Source organism: Nothobranchius furzeri, chromosome 1 (assembly GCF_043380555.1).
Source record: "Nothobranchius furzeri strain GRZ-AD chromosome 1, NfurGRZ-RIMD1, whole genome shotgun sequence".
Taxonomy (NCBI): Eukaryota; Metazoa; Chordata; class Actinopteri; order Cyprinodontiformes; family Nothobranchiidae; genus Nothobranchius; species Nothobranchius furzeri.
Genome location: NC_091741.1, coordinates 33881697 through 33903258, shown reverse-complemented (window position 1 = coordinate 33903258; position 21562 = coordinate 33881697). Strand labels below are relative to the sequence as shown.

Sequence of the window (21562 nt, the reverse complement as noted above, 5' to 3'; positions counted from 1 at the left end):
GGCTTTAGAGAAGGATGAACTCAGCCAGGCGCAGCTGGATGATCTGGTGCTGAAGCGAATCAGGGATGCCAAACAGGGTGTAGAGCGTGTAGGCCCTGATGATCCAGAAGTAAAACAGTTTGCACCTGTGTGGGACCAACTCGAAATTTGGGGTTCCCAGTTGGTGCGTGTAGCACCAGCAAATTCTGATGCTGCGCAGGCGGTCCAGGTTGTTTTGCCCCGGGCTCTGGTGCCAGAGGTCCTAAAACAGTTACATAATGCCCCCACCGGAGGTCATCTGGGGGTCCAAAAACTGCAAGGCAAGGTGAAAGACCATTATTGGCCCGAGTGGTTTAAGGACGTAAGGGCTTGGGTTCGTGAGTGTGCGGACTGTGGCTCGGTTAAAATGCATGGAGGAATACCGCGTGCACCTTTGGAGCAGTCACTGACCTCTAGGCCCTTTGAACGCATTGCAGTGGATATTTTGGGTCCACTTCCTGAGACCGGCCTGAGAAATAAATACATCATGGTAGTGGGTGACTACTTCTCTAAATGGACAGAAAGCTTCCCACTCCCTAATCAGGAGGCTAAAACGATTGCGAGGGTTCTGACCGAGGAATGGGTGTGTCGGTTTGGGGTACCACGGAGCCTAAATTCCGACCAGGGGAGGAACTTCGAGTCAAAACTATTTCGAGAGCTATGCGGACTCTTGCAGATTCATAAAACGAGGACAACCCCCTATCATCCCCAGTCAGACGGATTAGTGGAGAGGTTTAATCAGACGTCGCTGACTATGTTGACTTTCTTTGTGGAGGACAATCAGCTTAACTGGGATTCCTTGCTGCCATATGTAATGTTGGCCTACAGAAGTAGCATTCACGCCAGCACATCGTCACACCTTATAAGGTTCTGTTCGGGTGAGAGATCATGCTGCCTGTTGATGTCATGTTGGACCTGGACAAGGGTGAACCCTTTGCCTCGGTGGACGAGTATGTGACGGGACTGCAGGAAACCTTGACTACGGTGGTAGAGGCGGTGAAACGCCATCAGTGCAGAGCCGCGGCACAACAAAAGAGGGCCTATGATTTTAGGGCCACCTGCCAGTTCTACTCGGAAGGTGAATTGGAGTGGGTCCGAAATAAGCTGAGGAGGTGGGGGGTGTGTCCCAAGCTTCAGAGACGATATAAAGGACCGTTTAGGGTTCTTGAGCGGGTGACAGATGAGCTGTACAGAATAGTACCCGTTGAGGGGGGGGGGGTCCTGAGAGTGTGGTTCACTTCAACCGACTTAAGCCGTGTACTGCTCTTTCAACAGTTGCAGCACCGATGGCTGTGGGGTCCCGAGAGAGAGCAGGACGGAGGCTGCGTTCACAGGATGCCACCTGGCAAGACACCAGCAGGGGTCATCGATGGTCTGCAGAGACAAGCAGTTCTGGTGACGCAAGTGACCCAGCCCCATCACGTGGAGAGGCTGCTCGAGGGGGTGCTGTTGCAGGAGGATCGAGAGGATGTATCCCTGGGAAGGTCGAGGGACATGGAGCTGTGGAACAACGTGTGGTTCATCAGCCGGATGCCACCAACCGTCAACCGGATGCCACCTGGGAGGACACCAGCAGGATTGCTCAACGGTTGACAGAGGCAAGTGGTTCCAGTGACTCAAGCAACCCTGCCCCATTACATGGAGAGGCTGCTCGAGGGGGTGCTGTTGCAGGAGGATCGAGAGGATGTATCCCTGGGAAGGTTGAGGGACATGGAGCTGTGGAACAACGTGTGGTTCGTCAGAGGAGGCCTCCCGCTTGGTTCAAGGATTATCGTGTGGAAGTCTAGGACTCGAGGGCGAGTCCTTCAGGACAAGAAGGGGAAGAGTGTGAAGGACAGAAGACGGGAGTTGCCGGATTCTGAGGGCGTGGTGATTGGACACCGGCTGGTCCTTGTTATGGGTAATGAGGCCGGGGAGGATAAAAGGGTGACAGATCTACCGAGTTGGTGTGTGTGGTCGACCTGTCATTGTGGCACCGGATTCTGGGGGTGGGGTCGTTTGCAGTCGGTTAGGGCTGCCGGTGACGAAGATAGTTGAGCAGGTGGGCAGTGTTCCAGCGCTAGGATGGAAGGCTTGACGCCTTCTTTAGGTAGAGAGGGCTGGGAGCAGTTGGGTGCCAAGACCATGCCGACATCTGCCGCCACAGACTCTGGCAGTCGGACTTACGTTGTGGATTTACCCCCCGTCCTCGCAAGCTGCACCCCGGGGCGTTGGACGTTGTCGGAAGCTCAGACCCTGGGGAGGGGGCACATCAACCGGGACAGCTAAGTACCGCTGCTTGTTTTTATCTATGCTGGACAGCTGGTTTTATCGTGAAGGAACTTGGCCGTAGTGTTTTATTGTTGATTATGTTAATAAAGGATGTCTTTTTATAAGTCGTTGCCTACTGGTGTTTTTGGGTTCTGACTGGAGGGCAAGATATTCTGCCCGTGCTCCCACTGAAACTTATAATACAATTATATTATTTATATGGACTCAGAGTAGCGGGGATTCTTTAGAGCAGAGCAGCAGGCAGACCGTTGATTATTCATGAACTCCAGCTGCGTTCTGCACACGGCCACAGTAACGTTTTCTAAGTTTCTAAGTGACGTCACCATAAATATGTAATTAACACACAGTCATTTGTGTCCGTTCATTTTCTCTCTGCTAAGTTCTGTCTGTATTTGAGCATGACGTGTGGACGCGCTGCAGCGCTCTTCACTGGCGCAGCCGGGCGGCGCAGCGCACACTCCGCTTTTTTTGCGGTCAATAGATCAATTTGATCTGCTGGTTAAAAAGTTACTTGTGAGGTGAAAAAGAAGGAAGCAGGCAGGAGTTTTTCTGGAGGACTGGGAGATGCAGGAAGATCAGAGACAGACAGGACAGGAAGACCAGAGACAGACAGGACAGGAAGGTCAGAGACAGAAGGACAGGAAGGTCAGAGACAGACGGGACAGGAAGGTCAGAGACAGACGGGACAGGAAGATAGGAAAATAAAAACCAAGAAAACATGGTTCTTAAAAAATTAAATGTAGGTAGATTGATCCCACTACACGTTTGTACCTGTATAAAGCAATAACTTATCAGCATGTAGTATTTATATAGTTGATACAATTCAGATCATCTTCAAAACTCCGTCCCATGCCCAGGGGTGTATCTAAGCATTTTGGGGGCCGAGGCTAATTAGACCCCTGCCAGGTATTTTAAGTTGAAGTGCTATCTGTTTTATATTAGACTTTTTATATTTGCAATTAAGTCCAAATGTGAAGAATTTATGTTATTTATTACTTGATTGTTCAAGCTACCTCACAGAAGTGATCTGTTGTTAAAAATTAAAATAAAAAGGTAATTAAATAAAAAATAAGGAACATTCTGGAACTTTTTCTTCCTTTTCTTGTTTTTTTTAATGTATCGAAAGTACCGGATCGGGACTCAGTATCAATAGATTTTCAAAGTCTAATGACTCGGACTCGGAGGCAAAAAAACCTGATCGGGACATCCCTAATCATTACCACTAAGCTAATCAGCTAATGCTGTTTTCAATAGTGATGAAATAACGGTAACATCAGGGCTAACAAGCTAACGTGCATTTAGATGACTCATGCTAACGGTTAGCTACATTAGCTTTAGCGGAACATTCAAACGATTAAAAACTGCAGTCAGTTATGTTCGTGTGTGTCTCTTACTTCATGAGCAGAGTGACTTTCATGTTGAGGGGAACAAACTGGCTGATAGGAACTCTGAAGATAAATCTTCCGGGCCTGAAGAAACAACAACAAGTAGCATTTAAATATATATATATATATATATAAATTCCCATCTCATCCTTCCAAGCTCGGGTCCTCCACCAGAGACCTGGGAGCTTGAGGGTTCAGCAGTAATTTAGCTGTTCCTGGGTTAGTGCCCCGATGACCACGGGCACCACTGATGGCTTCACCCTCCAGACTTTCTCAAGTTCTTCTCTGAGGTTCTGGAACTTCTAGTTTCTCGTGTTCCTTTCTCCTGATGTTGCATCACCTGGTATCGCCACATCAGCCACAACATCTGTCCTCTGTTGTTTGTCCACCACCTCAACGTCCGGTTGGTTCTCCACCACCACGTTGTCAGTCTGCATCTGGAAGTCCCACAGGAGCTTGGCTCTCTCGTTGTCTACCACCTTAGGGGGCGTTACCCACTTTGAGCTTGGGGCTTCCGGTTCCATACTCTCCACAGATGTTTCTGTACACAATACCAGCCACTTGGTTGTGGTATGGATGCGTTCCCTGCCAGCACCTTACACCTGCAGTTATGAGGTGGATTGTCTCAGGGGCCTCTCTGCATGGCCTACACCTTGGGTCTAGTCTGGTGTAGTAGATCATGACCTCTGGTGTTCAGGGCCTGTTCCTGTGCAGCCACGATGAGGACCTCTGTGCTGTCCTTCAGACCAGCTCCTTTAGGCTGTTGGTAGGATTTCTTGATATCAGCTACTTGAGTTTTTGTCAAAGTTGGGACAGTTTATGCTCCTTTACTGTGCAGAAGTCGGTTTTGCTCTAATTATCAATTGCATGTCTTTTTTTCTGAGATGTTTGCTTGTTTATTTGCATGGATTTGTGTTTTCTTGTCATGAGCACGGAACAATGAACTTCTGATTGAGAGCAGCTGCTCAGCTCATAATCACGGACCGATACGGCTTGGGATTGGACAACTGGGGGATTAGGACTTGATATAAGGACGTTGACAGTTGTGCGAGAGGGGTAGAGACACGGGGGAAAGCCGCCAGAGAGCAACCGGGCAGCAGCGGGACTCGCGTTCCTGGAACCACGTTGGGTTGTGGTACCGACGCTTTCTATCTCCTGGGAGAGATCAGAGGACTCCGCGGGAGGATCCAGCCGTGACATCAGAATCGTTCAACGCCCGCCAAACAGCTAAGTGAAGGAATGTGAAATATTGAGGCTATTTCCTGCGAGCCTGTGGATTCTGGGAGGGAAGTGAACGCCCCCCTGAGGTGTTGTCTTGTGTTTCCCTCGCAGCGGCAGAACCGGAGCCAGGGAGGGAAGAGGAGCAGGACAGCGGCCCACCCCGGCTGATGACGAGTTGGAGCAGGTGCAATTCGTGACGGAGCCCAGACGAGGGGGGGTTGGGCCCTAGCTTGGAGATTTCCGTAAACACCAGAGACTGGAGGACATCAGGGAGGCCCCTGCAGGAGAGTAAAGATAACGCACCTCGCACTCATTGGAGCTCCAGTTGGTGGGAGCAACTGTCTGAACAGCAAAGACGGTTCTTTTTACATTTTTTTACAGACTGTTTTAGAATAAAACTTTTGGATCATACCATTCGGTTTTGGTCTTTCTTTAGCAGTGGAACTTTCACAAATGCTGGAATAAGGGAACCTGAGTGGTGACATTTTCTGTCGGCGGTACATCCCATGTAGGGTTTGTCCTCCCACGATGGTATTTAATTGAGCTGACTTCTTAGGACTTGCCGTACTCGTTATCGGTATCTGGCTGTGGCTCCTTTCCTTGCGGATTCATCAAGGTTGCCCTTTGCTTGTGGGATACCGAGGTATTTGTAGCTGTCCTCAATGTCTGCTGCTGTTCCTGCTGGGAGTGAGCCCCCTTCTGTGTGGACTACCTACCCTTTCTTCGTCACCATCCGACCACACTTCTCCAGTCTGAAAGACATTCTGATATCAGTGCTGTAGATCCTGGTGGTGTGGACCAGTGAGTGGACGTCTCGCTCTTGGCGTACAGCTTGAGTCTGTACCCACTGCCAGTCTTGTTGAGGGGGGTCAGTGGGGACAGGGCGTCTCCTTGGTGAATGCCACATTTGATGGAGATTTGTGCAAACTGGTCTCAAGGGTGGATTTCCACAGCCTCACTGAGTTTGCAGTGAAGGCCCTCAGAGTCCTGTTGATGTTGTACAGCTCCAAGCATTCAACGATCCATGAGTGCAGCATCGAGTCACCGGCTTTGTTGTAATCAATCCAGGCCGTACACAGGTTGGTGTGTCGGGCTTTGCGGTCCTGGGCGACTCTTCGGTCTATCTGCAGCTGGCGTTTGGCTCCTTTGGCGTCTCTGCCGATGCCCTTCTGTTCTGTGCTCATGTATTGATCCATGTGCCCACTTGTCTTCGTCACTATGATGCCAGACAGGAGCTTCCATGTTGTGGAGAGACATGTCCAAACTCACCCTTACTCATAGCTTTACAACCACACTGTTTCTCCACTTACCCACATCCATCCCTAACGCAGTATTTGGAGTCGATCACCTGCTGATTTTCTTTAATCATGAATGTGTGAATGGTGGTGTTTTTCCCTGAGAAAGAGGAAAACATGTTCAAACAAATTTCATAACAAGATCGTCCATCACAGCTACGAAGAAAATTACAGATCTACTTAAATTCAAACATTTTTCAGTGTTTGTGCTAAAAACATGTTAAAGAGGAGAGCACTCACAGTCTCGGGCACTTTTCAGGTGGCGTGTCACTTTTTCTGTTCGTCTGTCTGCAGAACAAAAACGTAAAGGCCACGCCCCTTTCTGTTTCTTTACATGACTAAAGTTGGTTTGTCTCTCTAAAGCTGTTGTCATGACAACAACCTGCTGCTGTTACCTGTGCTCACTGTTTTTGGAGCAGTGATGTTGTAGTGTGTGCCGCCCCCTGCAGGTGAAGGGCAGCAGTACACCTCGTCACAGTACAGCAGGTGACAGAATTCCACGTCAGGCGGCCAAGAGTCCGGGGGCCTGGTGGCCGGCACTAGAGGAAAGTCACTGATTACGACTCTTGACAACAATAATCTCATGCGTTCATAGTTTATGATCTTTATAGTTCTGCTGACGTTTTGGTCGGTCTCACCAGATATGTAAAGCAGTAATGACCGTATAATAAATAATTAATAATAAATAATTTATAGCTTAAAGTTAAATGTTGTAAACTAACTAAATAACAATTAAAATCTGATCCTTGTGAAAGACACGAGACCAGAGCAACAGAGAAGGTTCGGTTTTAGCCTCTGAGGGATTTTCTGAAACACCTCAGCAGGAATACCAGCTGATCACAGTACCTCAGGGCTTTATCTCAACCAGAGCCTCTCTCACACTGGCTGGATTATCAGTCTTTAGCTCCAGGTGGAAACAGTCTTGCTGCTGTCTGGCATGCAGCCTGGCAGCTCGATTCAGAAACAGAAGAGGACTCGGATCCCGCTCCCACTCAGCCAGGAAAACCTCTGTGTGACTCAGACGGTGGTGCAGGAACCACCATGAACCTTTAGACAGCTATTCTGTCTCTTTCACAGCATTAGCATGTGTTAGCGTCCATCATAACTGAGCCTCTCAGCTGCTCGTGGCTCTGCCTCAGTAACAATGATGCAATTCCTGAAAAACGTCTTTATTCCAGGTCTTCATCACAAAATCCAGTTGAATTCCAGAGAAACACTCCTCACTCACCAGTAACCATCCAGGGAGCAGACATGGAGGTGGTGGATACCTTTAAGTACCTGGGTGTTCACCTGAACAGCAAACTGAACTGGTCCAACAACACAGATGCTGCATAAGGGCCAAAGCCGCCTCCACCTCCTGAGGAGGCTGAGGTCCTTCAGAGTTAATTCAGCTGCTAAACTCCTTGCATCACTCTATGGTTGGCTCTGCTATCCACTCTGATGGTCTGTTGGGGTGCAGGCAGCTCTGACCGACACAGGAAGAGACTGAACAAGCTAGTTCAGCTAGTTGGGACAGCAGTAGCTCAACTGGTTGAGCGGGTTGTCCAGTAATCGGAAGGTTGCAGGTTCGATCCCGGCTCCCGACAGAGAATTCTGCTGTTGTGTCCTTGGGCAAGACACTTAACCCTCCTTGCCTGCTGGTGGTGGTCGGAGGGACCGGTGGCGCCTGTGCTCGGCAGCCTCGCCTCTGTCAGTGCGCCCCAGGGCAGCTGTGGCTACATCGTAGCTCATCACCATCAGTGTGTGAATGGATGAATGATACACTGTAGTGTAAAGCGCTTTGGAGTCCTTACTCTGAGGGGCGCTATACAAGTGCGGGTCATTTATCATTTAGTTCACAAAGCTAGCTCGGTTCTGAGCTGCCCACTGGATTCAGTTGAGACGTGTGAAAGGAGGACGCTGGGGAAGATGACCTCCATCTTAAAAAGCCCCTCCCACCACTGGTTCCACTGTGGAGACCATGGACAGCTCCTTCAGAGGCAGACGGAGACATCCCAGATGTAAACCAGACCGCTACCGTAGGTCATTCATGCCCTCTGCAGTAAGAATGTAGAGCTCCTCAGTTGAACTGGTAGTGGCATTATCCTGGTACACAGTACCACCAACGCAATACTCCGTATGTGTTCAATACTCGTTCTATACCGGATGAACATTAGTATGTCTGCGTCTCTCATGCTGCGTAGCGCTGCAAACACAAGTTTCCTTTTCATGTGTTGTTTTTAGTGCTCCTCTAATGCCCTGTCCACACGTAGCCGGGGATCTGCCAAAACGTAGATATTTTTCTACGTTTTGGCCTGTCATCCACACGAAAACGGAGTTTTTTCACACGAAAACGGATCTTTTTAAAAACTCCGGCCAAAGTGAAGATCTGCGTTTTCTCCGTTTTGGGTGTCTGCGTGTGGACGGACAAAACCGGAGTTTTAAGGTCCGCAACGTCACTTTCCACGACAAAAAAAATGCTGACATCACGTGTGCGACCTGTGTTTACACTAGCCGACAGCATGGATGCCCTCAGAGCTGCGCTCGCTTTATCAATCGTCCAAGCGCTTTCTGCTTGTTTGTTTTTGCAAGCGGAATTACTGCTGCTTGCGGAAGACCACAGACGAAGGACGAGGTTAAGAACGGGGGAAGTACTGCCGCCTACAGGTCTGGCATGTCCTTAACAACGTATTTATCCGGGTACGTGTGGACAGAGTTTTTTTGTAAAACGAGGTGGTGTGGATGCAAGTTTTTGGAGGGGCGGATATTCGTTTTTTTAAAAACCGGCTACGTGTGGGCTAGGCCTAAGAGTCAGTGCTGCGGTAACAAGGGAATTTCCCCACTGTGGGATCAATAAAGTCTATTCTATCAAGCTCTATTAAACTCTTCTTTGGGATTATGTTCCCCTCCCAAACTGACAGCAACGTGTACCTTGCCGTTACGATAAATAAAATACGATAACTGAAAATGAACTTGTTCACCTGAGTGGTCTATAAATTTGTTTTCTAAATGACTTCAACATTTTCATGAACAGACGTGTTTCTTGTTTAAGAGTTGTAGAGTGTGGCGAGGTCGTGGTGTGTGTGACAGATTTAGTCTCTCTGATTGGTCATGAAGTGCTGTGCTGCACTGATAGGGGGCAGTGCTGAGCCCCACAGTGAGTCATAAACATGAGAAAAGGACGGGGTTACCTGTGCTGGTGCCAACCGTCGTCTGTGTAGTAACCGGACCGGCATCACTAAAACCAAAAACCAGTAAAAACCGTTTTACAGATTTGTTTCAAAACCAAAACCTCTTTAGTCAAAGGGTTCAGTTGTTTGTTACGGTCGGGCGGTGAAGCCTTAACCAGCTGCTTTTCCAGGATAACAGACGTTCCAGATGTTTACCTGCCGCCTGGAGGGACGTCCACGTCTCCAGCCTTAAAGTGTATGATGTAGAGAGCTGAGACGGAGATGACGCTGTGGACACACAAACACAAAGCATTTATTCATGTACTTATACTCTTTGGGAGAATACAGTCTCTTGAGATGTAACGTCTGGTTTCTGAGAGGGTCCTCTGTCCGTAAAGCACTAAAATAGAGAGATAGCAGCTGGAAAATGAAATAAAATAGAATAAAAAGCACTTCAAGGGAAAAATGTAACTAAATTAGTTACCTAAAAATATGCAAAGAAAAAAATAATTTCTAAACCAAAAATAAATTAGACTTCCATACCTTCAAGATAACAGCAGCTAACTCAGAAGCAGTTACAGGTGATGCATTAAAGAAACGTTGTTCCGAAAAAGTCTAAAATAAGTAATTGATCATATGTCAACAGGTAAATGATTCCACTCCAGTGGGGCCGTAACACTAAAGCAAGTTTTCCCATCTCTTTTGAAACTTGGGTACAACAAAAGAAGTATGCTCATTAAAGGGACAAAGAGTCTAAACCTACTTTTTCTTGTTGTTTGTGAATAAAGACAGCTTGGGTGGTCAAAAGTAGCACGCCAAAAAGCCAATGCCCCGTGTGACCTACTTTTTATGTAAATTAGAAAGTTTAAAAATGCAAGAGAAAAACAAGGAAGTGGCGTAATTTGCTGTTCCACCTTCATCCACTAGGGGCTGGAGTCACGAGTGAGCAAATCCTCATTGACTCCCATGTTGAAACTGAAAAAGGCTGCGGGATGATGTGGGTGATGGGGCGGAGGGTCTGAGTTTGGAGTATCCAGACGTTCCCTGGAGGTGGGTTCACTGGGGGTGTCTGGGACTGGGGGGCTGCTGCCCCACTCTGGAGGTGCTTGGGTTGCCTCGGGGGGTGGACTACTGGCGGTTGTGAGTGGGGCCCCTTGGGGGATCTCGGCGGCAGCCATGGGTTGCTGCCTGGTGGCTGCATCGCCCCTGAGTGGGTCTGGGGGCTCAGGGTGTGGGGGCGGCGGGCCCCGTGTGGGGATCTGGGCGGGGCCGTGGGGATGGGGTCCTGACTCGTATGCCGCCGGGAAGAAGGCAGGAACAAGCGGCAGTGCATGGCCCAGGCTCAGGGGCCTCAGGTGGACCTTGGCTCCTCTGAAATAATTACAACTCTGTCCCATCACGGGGGAGGGGCATGTCAAGGAGGAAGACCCGACCTTACATACATGCCAGAAATCTACGTGTGGCTTTTAGTGAAAGCCAGGACAAGCTTTTGTACATGCTGCAGTGGTGTGATGAAAAAGGCCGTCGTAGAACAACATGACAGCTGCTGTTAGCAACATCAGGAGGACGGAGACAGGACAGGACGCAACAGTAGAGACTAGAGGATCCCTCTGAGTTACTCTGAGCAGAAAGCGACGCTGGGATGAATGTTCTCACCAAAACGCCACGGCGAGCAGCAGGATGACGGAGCCGGCTTGTAGGAGTTTATTCTGCTGACAGTCGCCGCATCGCTGGTTCCCTCCCTCCTTCTGAAGCTTCACACTTTTCCTCGACTCTGAAGTTGAGGTTGTCGACACACTGCTGCGTCTCTGAGGCTTTCTGCGGGAGGAAACGGGGACCAGCAGGACTGGTTGTTTTTACAGAAGCCTTTTTGGTCAGAACAGGAGGCAAAAGCTGCTGTAAAAGTCTAGAATTTCAGCTTTCATTGGGACATTTTCAGCCTTTGCCGATAAAATGTCTTCTAATTGACCAAACGGGTCAGCAGCCAGGTGAACAGATCTCGTTTTACTAACTAAAACCGGTCGGTACCCAGCGGAGCGGAGGCTTCCTGTCAGGCTCTTCAGCTTGGCCAGCCGGCGGTTCCACACCTCCAGCTCCTGAATTCGGGTCTCCAGGTTGTCTGTAAGCTTGGACAGCTGCTGCACGGCCCCCACGTTCTCCATGAAGATCTGTTCCTGCAGTGGAGGTCATGAGGTGTTTATCATGTGGTCACAAACGCCTTCAGAAACAACCATGTAGCATCCAAAAGGGTCCAGACACAGAATAACCTTTCATACACGCCAGAAACAGCTACGTAAGTCAAGGCTGCACCAGCTGGAGGATCCAGACGCACAAACCAACCTCTGCCCACTTATTGTTCCTCAACACAGACATAAACAGTCTGTCCCAAGGTCTGATGCAGGAGCCAGACTGCTGAAGTCCTCCCTAGCTACTGGAAGATCCTACAGGATTTTACAGTTATACGTTAAATAATCAGATGTGATGAATGACCAAGATGTTTAAATCAGATGTTTGAATAATCTGTGCTTAAATCAATGAATTTAAAATGAATATTGTTCTTACGACGATCCATTTACATCACAGATCAGTGTGAGTTTGATTTAACATGTTAATCGTTGTTTACACGCATACACGTCACAATAAGATACTCGTTAAGGTTAAAAACATCTTTGTATCTGAGGAGGGCGTGGCTTTCTGAGGGATGTTGGTAAAAACTCAGAAACGTGTCAAATTCTGATTGGCCAAACTCGACCAGACATCATAACAAAGTAGTTTAATAAACAAGAACTACTTTCCGATTAATTCAGCTTCCAGCTGACTCTCGGTTCGGCCAAATCGGGAAAGAAGCCTCATTTCCTGTCAAAGCCTCTCTGCAACGCTGCAGCTGACACAGCCAAACGGCTCCATAAGAGCCACACTTCCACCTCGGATGCAAACAAGCATTCCAGCTCCTGCTGTGACTCGCAGACATCTCAAGACTGGAGGGGTCGTATCCGGCTTCGGATACCTTGAGGTCACCCGACTTCTGGCAGTCCTGGATCTGCACTGAGGGTCTCCACACGGGTAGTAGACACGGCAGATTGCGTCTGATGCTGTTTTTAATAAACAACTCTCGAGTTTATAGCAAACATCACATTGTTTTACACCCAGATTTCACATTTTCTCTCAGATACACAGAACGGTTGCTACAACACCTAGCTTCCATCACAACACCTCACATCCTCCACACCACCTCTCATTATTCATATCTTGTCATGTATAAATTATTAGTTTAGGAAAATAATTAAATTCATTTTATGAACTACATACTGACTCTGAATTAATACGAAGTGTGTTTATGATCCCTGAATGAGCAAGGAACCCGAGAATCTTCTGATGAAACATTCAAAGATCAATCAGGTTGATATTTCATATTTATATGGATTATCACATCTTATTGGTCATAATTAATATGTATTCCACTACAACCAGACCAGGACTCTGATTGGATGTTCTGCTTAACCAGCCATAGGTGTGAACTACAGCTTACCTCCCTGTAATGTAGTGAGATTAGGGGGTTAAATTACGACCAATGAGATGTGATGATTCTATATAAATATAGAATATCAACCTGATTGATCTTTGAATGTTCAGCCAGAAGATTCTAGGGTTCTTTGCTTATTCAGGGATCATAAACACACTTCTTATTAATTCAGACAGTCAAGTAAATAATTAAAATAAACTTTATTTTCTAGACTAATTATAATACACGACAACCTATGAATAACCTGTACTCAGCGGTTATGAATCCATTTAAGCTGGAGTTGGAGGAGGGTGGGTAAACTACCTTGTCCACCATGAGGAAGTTGGGGATCTTCTCCCCATCTGAACAGGTGATGTCTCCAACCTCCTTGACTGCAGACGGCAGCAGCTCCTTGACCTCCTGTGCGATCACTCCTATGACATCACAGCGTGTTAGTGAACATGGACGCTTCCTGAAACGAGGACTCCGTCAGGCCCAGGGGAGGACAGCAGCACCTGTCTGGTGAGTGTGATCTATCCCCGTGCTGGAGGCAAACTCTGGTTTGTAATCGAACTCGACGATCCTCATCTGCGTGATTCTCTTCAGCTGTTCCTCCGAGTCCACCTGACAGATGCAGCGACAGATGAAGAAAAGCTGAAGCGGCTGAAGGCTTCCTCCCAATGAAGCAAGAGTAAAAGTGAGCAAACCTCCTGAATGTTCTGCTTGGCGCGGCAGTCAGACGGCTGTATGATGGCGCCCATCACCTTGGCGTTGCCACAAACCACCAAAGCTTCATCAGGTGAGTCAGTGTTGATCCCAACTCGACCCTGACAGACCACCGTTTCCTGGACCGCCCCGCGCTGCCACAAGGTGTCGCTGTCTGTGTCGAACTGACCCGGGTTGGACGCCTTCAGGACAAACATGCCAACGGTTTGTTTTGATGACGCTGATCATTTCAGTAAAGTTTAGAAACTTTTTCTACCCTGACGATGATCCTCTCCGACACCAGAGCGCTCAGAAGAAACGTTTCCTGTCCGACGGCAGCGTACAGACCAACCACCATCTGAAAGTACCTTCACAGACACACCATTAGCATGCAGCTCAGTGGGCTTCCCGGTTCCTCGTGGATCCACTCACATACATACCTCTGGTCAGGGTTGGGTTTGCCTTTCTTCCTCATGTTGTTGGACGTCGTTTCACTGAAGTGCAGTCGTCCAAGTGTCACTTTGTTTATTCTTCCACCAGACAGGGCGACCCTGGAAGATCTTTCATTTAATAATTTTGAAAACCAAAAACTAGTGGAAAATTTATGAAAGTGGAAACTTTAACTGGAATCCACAGAGACACGTCTGATTTTAGCTTGATGGACTTTAAAGGAGACCTCTTATGAATATTAAAACCTTTAAAAAAAGTTATAATGGTTGTAGTGGATCTGTGGTTGATACAAAACATCTTCATGCACTCTCATTAAGCAATCCCACCAACTCTGCTCTTGACAGTTTCAGTGCCTTCCAGAATGAGCCGTTTCAGGGCTCTTTAAAGAAAATAAGCGTTTTCTTGCCACGCCCACCCACCACCTGACAGGCTGCAATGTAGCTAAATAAAAGACTGTTTTATCTTGTCTGTTGATGTAAAGCTAACTGTGTGTCTGTCGCTACTGCTTCTTGGCCAGATCGTCGTTGTAAATGAGAACGAGATCTCGATCGACTCATCTGGATAAATAAAGAATAAATAAAGCAGGACAGCAGAAGGCCCCCGGGTCGACCCAGGACACGTTGGAGAGGTTACATCTCCAATCTGGTCCGGGAACGCCTTGGGGTCCTGCCGGAGGAGCTGGTGGACAAGGCCGGGGAGAGGACGGCCTGGAGCTCCCTAATTGGGATGCTGCCCCCGCGACCCGGACCCGGATAAGCGGAGGAAGACGAAGACGAAGACGAAGAGGACAGTACGTACCAACTCAGCTGTGCTGCAACTATGCTGTTACGATGTGCAGCCATTGTGCATTTCCTGTTTCAATTCCATCTGCTTCACTCCCGCCAACCTGTTTACTGCTTGTGTTGCTGGAAGCTAACCGGAAGAATGCTAACAAGAAAAGGGGCATGTTGCCACCTACTGTACCAGAGTGGAACAAACTTTATTTGAGAGGCCGGTTTTCTAATGCACATGTACACTTGGATAAACACTCCCAGCTTATTACAATAAAATCGACCTGAATCGACTTAAGCCGGGTGTACGCTGCACAACTTTCCCACTTTTTTGAGTAGATTTTACTCTCGTGCAAGAATCTACAAGATCGGGGCGAGTTTTTTGCTGAGCGTCGTGTCGTATACGGGGGTTACGGGAGGCAGTTAACACCACGTGACCAGCTACCGATCAGCTATCATAGGCTTTCACAAATTTTCTGCTGTGTTTGATATTTTGCTCATCCCTTGTGAGGGTATCACACTGTTGAAGCGGCGCTGCGAGTAGCTGCGACCCAAAAGATACCGGAACCGCTCACGGTACATCCACAAACACGCATCAACATGACTCGCCAGCCGTTTCCCTATTAACACACGTTGGTCATTTATACCCATAAGTCCCTGTGTGTCCTCCTACGGCACTCCCGAAGGACAACAGACACGAATAACAACACAAAAAAGTCTGGTGTGTTGTGTAAAAACTGTTATTTGTAGCATTTTTGGCTAGTGTAGCGTGATGAATTGTCCATTTCTGACCTAAAAGACCCTGCTCTATTTGCTCTGCCCAAGCAAAACCATAAGTTACTGACACAGGCCTATTCCACAAGATATGGGCCAAGGCCACTCATGCTTTGCTCTTATCTAAACTGTTGCTTCTCCGAACAGCACAAGAAAGAAGAAAGAAGACAGAACTCTTTCCCTTTAAATAATAATAAATCAAAGAACTCTTTCTCTATTTTTAATAAGCTAATCAGACAAAGTGTTAGTCCAATAACAAAATGTGAACCAATCTGTGAAATGACAATGTTTATGATCAGTAGTATTTTAATAAGTAATGTAACTTTAAACTAGCTGCACTAGACATTCTCATCCACGTAATGCTTAAAGTCACATGACACATTTCCTTTTCCTGATCCAATCAGAACCTTCCAGATCTGACGCAAGGCGTGGTTTTGTTGGTGCTTGGCAAATCCCTTCTTGTTGTCCTTTTTAATTCGATCGTAAATCAAAACATCCAAATTATAAAACCATGCCCACGTCATCTTCAGTTCAAAGCGGCCAATCTGTGACTTTCCTCTTCAGCCGAAAGAACCAATGACAAGCTGGATTAAATCTGTTGCATGTTCCACCTGCTGCAACGGCTCCTTTCAGAATAAAGCTGAACCATCACGACCCCTTTTTGGGTCTCGCTAGATGCCAATAAACTGTCGTGACCCGGGAGTATCTCAAGACTGGACTGGTCGGCAGCCGCTGCCTTTCTACCGGCTTCGGTTCCAGAGAAGGTCAAACTGGACCAAACTGACGGACCTCCAGATTAGCAGTGACACACTGAAAGCTAAGGAGTGACGCAGCAACGGTGGTAATGAACGAAGAGAAAGCAAACGAGATTCTAGCAGCGATTGGCTCATTAAAATCTGGATATTAAAATCTGAATTCTCAGCGAGACTGGATAATGTCATGGAGGCAATTGAAAAGGTACGGAAAGAAACCAATGACTGTGTTGAACGAGTGACCCGGGCCGAGCAGCGTATATCAGGATTAGAGGACGAGCTGCAAAGCCTGCAGGCCAGCGTTTAGGACCTAAAAGAACACAAAGCAGCACTGGAAGATAAAATCCTCGACCTGGAAACTAGAACCAGGCTGAATAATCTCAGACTGATTAACCTTCCGGAGGGGGCAGAGGGACCGGACTCTTGTGTTTTCCTGGAAAAGTGGATCCCGGAGGTGCTGGGTTTGGAAACACAGAGCTGCAGCGTAGCACTGGAGAGGGCGCACCGCATCGGTCCAAAGGGGGACGCGGAGACACGGCCCAGAACTCTCATCATGAGGTTCCTTAGCTACAAAAGTAAAGTAGCAGTCATTACGGCAGCACGGAACAAGAAAGAAATCCAGTACAAAAACCAGCAGGTGTGGTTCTATCAAGATCTGGCGACAGGAATCCATCAGAAGAGGAAATAATTCGACCCAATACGCCAGGAGCTGCGCAGGCTGGGAGTCAGACATGGAATAGTTTACCCCGCAAAGATGTTGGTTACTTACAAGGGTCAGGTCCATGCCTTCAAGAGCCCCGCTGAAGCGAAACAACTACTAAAAATAATCCAGGAGGAATCACCCAGAGCTAAGTGATGGTTAAAAGAAAGAATAAATAAATAAATAAATAAATAAATAAATAAATAAGCTAATAGACCGGGAGGGATATAAAGAGAGAACTAAACCTGTTTAAATAATAGAATCAAATGGAGCACTAATAATGTGGTGGATAGTGGTGAGGCTGATTATCATTATTATTGTTTTTACTTAGGTTGTTTACTAGGAAAGTGGTTGGACTTTTCCTCACTGAGGACAGGTTCCAGCATAGCGGTAGTCAGAGAGATGGGTAAAGGTGCTCCTAAGCAAGCCAGGGAGAAAAGGAGTTATGAAAGTTCTGATTGTTCAAATGTTCCAGTTGGTTGTGCTTTTCAGGCAAAAGAACGGCAATCCAAAACAACAAACAAGTATTACATAAAATGAACATAGATATAATGTCCTGGAATTGCAGAGGCTTACAACGACCTATAAAGATAAAACAGGTAATGAATAAGATTCAAGATAAAAACTCAAAAGTTGTTTTTTTACAGGAAACACATCTTCCAGAGGAAGACATTTTGAAAATCAAAACCAGTGGGGTAATGATACGAATTCATAATGCAATTCCTATTCAGGCTAAAAAGGTTATTAGAGATAAAAGAGGAAGGTATCTAATTATTCAGGGTAGACTGCTAGAAGAGGAGTTGGTGTTAGTAAATTTATATGGACCCAATGCAGATGATCCCAAATTTTTCGAGGAATTATTTATGAATCTTTCCACCTTGACAGGGCAATTCATAATTGCAGGAGATTTTAACTGCACCTTAAATCCCAGTCAGGACAGATCCACGGGAATAGATCAATCTCATATTAAAACAAGGAGTATCTTACAGTATTATACGAAAGAGCTAAATCTAATTGATATATGGAGAGAAAGAAATCCACAGACTAAAACATATTCCTGCTACTCTTCAGTCTTCATAACGTACTCCCGAATTGACTATATTTTAATATCATCTACCCTGCAACACAAGATCCAAAGTTGTGAATATGATGTAATAGCCATATCAGATCATGCGCCATGTTGCATGGTATACAAAGAGGATAGACTCTCAAAAGACCCAACAAGATGGCATTTCCAGAATAAGTGGCTACTACAGGAGGATTTTATAAAATATTTAGGGACTCAGATCGATATATTTTTTTAAATTAACACAACACAAACATCAGCCGGCATTAGATGGGAAGCAATTAAAGCTTATATAAGGGGGCATATTATAAGTTATACCAGCACGAACCAAAAGAGAAAGAGGGAGGCACAATTACATATGGAAAATAGACTAAAAAATCTGCAAAAAAAGTAAATGAAAGATACGATCCAACAAGCGAAAAAGAATTGCTGATTTTAAAGGCGGAATATGAGAAACTGTCAACATTAAGAGCAGCAGCGAGCCTACAGAGATTACGACAGAGCTTTTACGAACAAGGAGAAAAACCTGGAAAGGTTCTAGCATGGCAAATAAAAATATTAGAAACAAAAATACCAATTACAAATCTGCGGTCGCAAGGGAACAATATAATAGAACCATCTGAAATAAATAATGTCGTTAGAGATTATTATGAGAAGTTGTATAGCCCTAAAACAGTTAAGATGCAGGATATAACAGTTTCTAGATAAATTACAAATACCAAAATTACAGAGAGAAGAAAGAGAGGAATTAGAAATGGAGATCAGTATTACGGAACTAGAATCTGCCATAGAAAGTATAAAATCTGGGAAAAGAGCGGGACCTGATGGCATCACAATTGAGATATATAAAAAATGTAAATCTAAGTTAGGTAAACCACTCCTGGAAATGTTTAAAGAGGCCTTTCAGGAAAATAATCAACCACCACTCATGAATAGAACTCTAATAACATTGCTTCCCAAACCTGGAAAATCGTTTGACGAATGCGGTAATATGAGACCTATAAGCCTATTAAATGTAGATCTAAAGATTATGTGCAAACTGCTTGCAAAACGACTGCAAACAATTCTACCCAATATCATTAATAGGGACCAAAATGGGTTTATCTTAGGAAGACAAGGGCTACATAATGTAAGGAGGGTGTTAAATATTATTCATTATAATACAGAAAAACCAGACACGGCGATATTGTCCTTGGACGCAGAAAAGGCATTTGACCAAGTAGAATGGCCTTTTCTTTTCAAAGTCCTGGAAAAGTTTGGTTGTGGCAAAAATTTTATAAAATGGGTCAAACAACTGTATAAAAATGCGGAGGCAGAGGTCTTGTCAAACAGGAATGTCTCAAAGCAAATATCAATAGGAAGAGGGTGTAGACAGGGCTGTCGCCTCTGCTTTTTATTATGGCAATTGAGCCTCTGGCCATAGCGATCAGGTCAAATCCCAAAATCAAAGGAATTACAGTTGCAAGTAGTGAACACAAAAAGCACTATACGCAGATGACACACTGCTATTTCTCACTAATCTTAAAAAAAATCGATCCCAGTATTATTAGAAGTAATTAAAAAAATTGGTGACATCTCAGGATATAAAATTAATAAAATTAAATCCTCAATCCTGATGCTTAATGATGATGAGAGAAGAAATCCCCTGTTAGAAATAACTCAATTTAAAATAACTGACAAAATAGAATATTTAGGAATACAAATTATGTCTCGGCTAGAACGGATAGCAGAAGCAAACTATGCACCGGTGCTAAAAGAAATTAGTGAAGAAATGGAGAGATGGGCCCATCTACCACTATCATTAATTGGAAGAATAAATATTTAAAAAATGAATGTACTCCCAAAACTGCTCTACCTGTTCCAGAACATCCCCCTGCCACCTCCCAGAACTATTCCCCAGGCTGGAGAAAGAATTCATTAGATTTATCTGGAAGAACAAACGGGCAAGACTTAGACTCTCCTTAATGTAACTACCCTATGATAGAGGGGGGTGAAATGCCCCAACTTAAAATGGTACTACTGGGCCGCACAGTTAAGGACTATTACATACTGCTTTTCAGCCACAAACCCCACACACTGGGCGGAATTAGAATCACAAGATCTAAAGTTGCCATTCTTCTTGTATGTGTATTCCGACTCACAAAAGAAATTATTAAATCCTATAAAGAATCCGATAGTGAAAAATATGATAAAAGTTTGGTTCTCAGTGAAAAAGCATCTTAAAGAAGAACAAGAATTGTCTTGTTTCAGTCCCATATGGGGTAACCAGCAATTTACACCAGGAAGAGCTGATGCCGTGTTTAAAAGCTGGTATTTACAGGGAATTAAATCAGTTAAGGACTTATATTTGCAAAATGCTGATCATTTGATGTTCTTTGAGCAGCTAAGGGCTAAATATGGAATAGAAAGGAAATATTTTTTTAAGTACCTCCAGCTCAGAAGTTTTCTAAAATCTAAGCAAAAAAAATGGGGGCTCCAAACCCTCCATCACCATCCTGGAAGAAATGATGACAAAGGACTTCACACGAAGAGGAATAGTCTCGGACTGCTATCGGATAATCGTGGAACATCATTCAGACGGAGCGAACGATAGAAGAGCAGCATGGCAAGACGACCTCAGGCAAGAACTGAGTAAAGAGGACTGGGAGAAGGCCTGTGGAGGAGCTCATACCAAGTTCATCAATGCAAGGTTAAGATTAATTCAGCATAAATATTTAATGCGGACATATGTCACCCCAGAGAGACTGAAGAAATACAATAAACCAATACATGTGTTAAATGTGCTGTTCATAAAGGGACATTGCATCATTGTGTTTGGGAGGGTACAGAAATCAAACAGTTCTGGGAGGAAGTAAGAATTTCTACTGAAAAAAATCATCAAAAAGGAGGTACCATTGGATGCTAAACTGTTTCTAATATGACTTTGCCCTAAGGAATTTGCTTATAGCAAATGTCAGCGTGTCTTTTTGGATCTTAGTTTAATGGTAGCAAAAAAGTGTATAGCTATGGCATGGAAATCGCTCCATAGGCCCACAGTGAATGATTGGATGAAACAGATGTTACAGGTCAAATCAAATCAAATCAAATCACTTTTATTGTCACGTCACATGTGCAGGTACACTGGTACAGTACATGCGAGTGAAATTCTTGTGTGCGAGCTTCACTGCAACAGAGTTGTGCAAAAATACAGTAACGTAAAAACAAGCAAAATATATAAATGGCTAATCTAAGTAATAATATGTATAGTATGTAAGGTACATACATTACTAAATGTGTGTGCTAGTATTTTTTTTCTACGTGTGTGCGTGTGAGTGTGTGTGTATAGTGTGTATATACATGTTTTACAAATGAATAAAGTAAACAATAAGATAAGAGATATAAAATATACAGTGGTTGGTATGTGTTTGCTCACGATGGGGGTCAGGGCTACAGGTCGCCAGTCATTCAATGAGGTATAGCACAGATATAGGTGATGCCGCTGGAACGTATTACCTATATCTTAAA

The 21562-nt window shown here is 45.5% G+C and overlaps 1 protein-coding gene across 2 annotated transcripts in view; it reads right to left on the bottom strand.

The window, feature by feature from the left end:
- The window catches only part of LOC107387619 (myelin regulatory factor like), a 46202-nt gene that overhangs the window by 9126 nt on the left and 15514 nt on the right, over nucleotides 1-21562 (bottom strand). For both annotated transcript variants that reach the window (XM_070541801.1, XM_015962665.3), the window contains exons 10-22: nucleotides 13987-14097; nucleotides 13824-13914; nucleotides 13549-13749; nucleotides 13357-13465; nucleotides 13166-13275; nucleotides 11368-11513; nucleotides 10996-11157; nucleotides 9556-9627; nucleotides 9361-9407; nucleotides 6586-6729; nucleotides 6431-6478; nucleotides 6206-6290; nucleotides 3684-3758 (exon numbers count right to left, since the gene is read on the bottom strand). In XM_070541801.1, coding sequence (XP_070397902.1) covers nucleotides 3684-3758; nucleotides 6206-6290; nucleotides 6431-6478; nucleotides 6586-6729; nucleotides 9361-9407; nucleotides 9556-9627; nucleotides 10996-11157; nucleotides 11368-11513; nucleotides 13166-13275; nucleotides 13357-13465; nucleotides 13549-13749; nucleotides 13824-13914; nucleotides 13987-14097 — 1401 coding nt within the window. The remainder of the gene's footprint in view (nucleotides 1-3683; nucleotides 3759-6205; nucleotides 6291-6430; nucleotides 6479-6585; nucleotides 6730-9360; nucleotides 9408-9555; nucleotides 9628-10995; nucleotides 11158-11367; nucleotides 11514-13165; nucleotides 13276-13356; nucleotides 13466-13548; nucleotides 13750-13823; nucleotides 13915-13986; nucleotides 14098-21562) is intronic.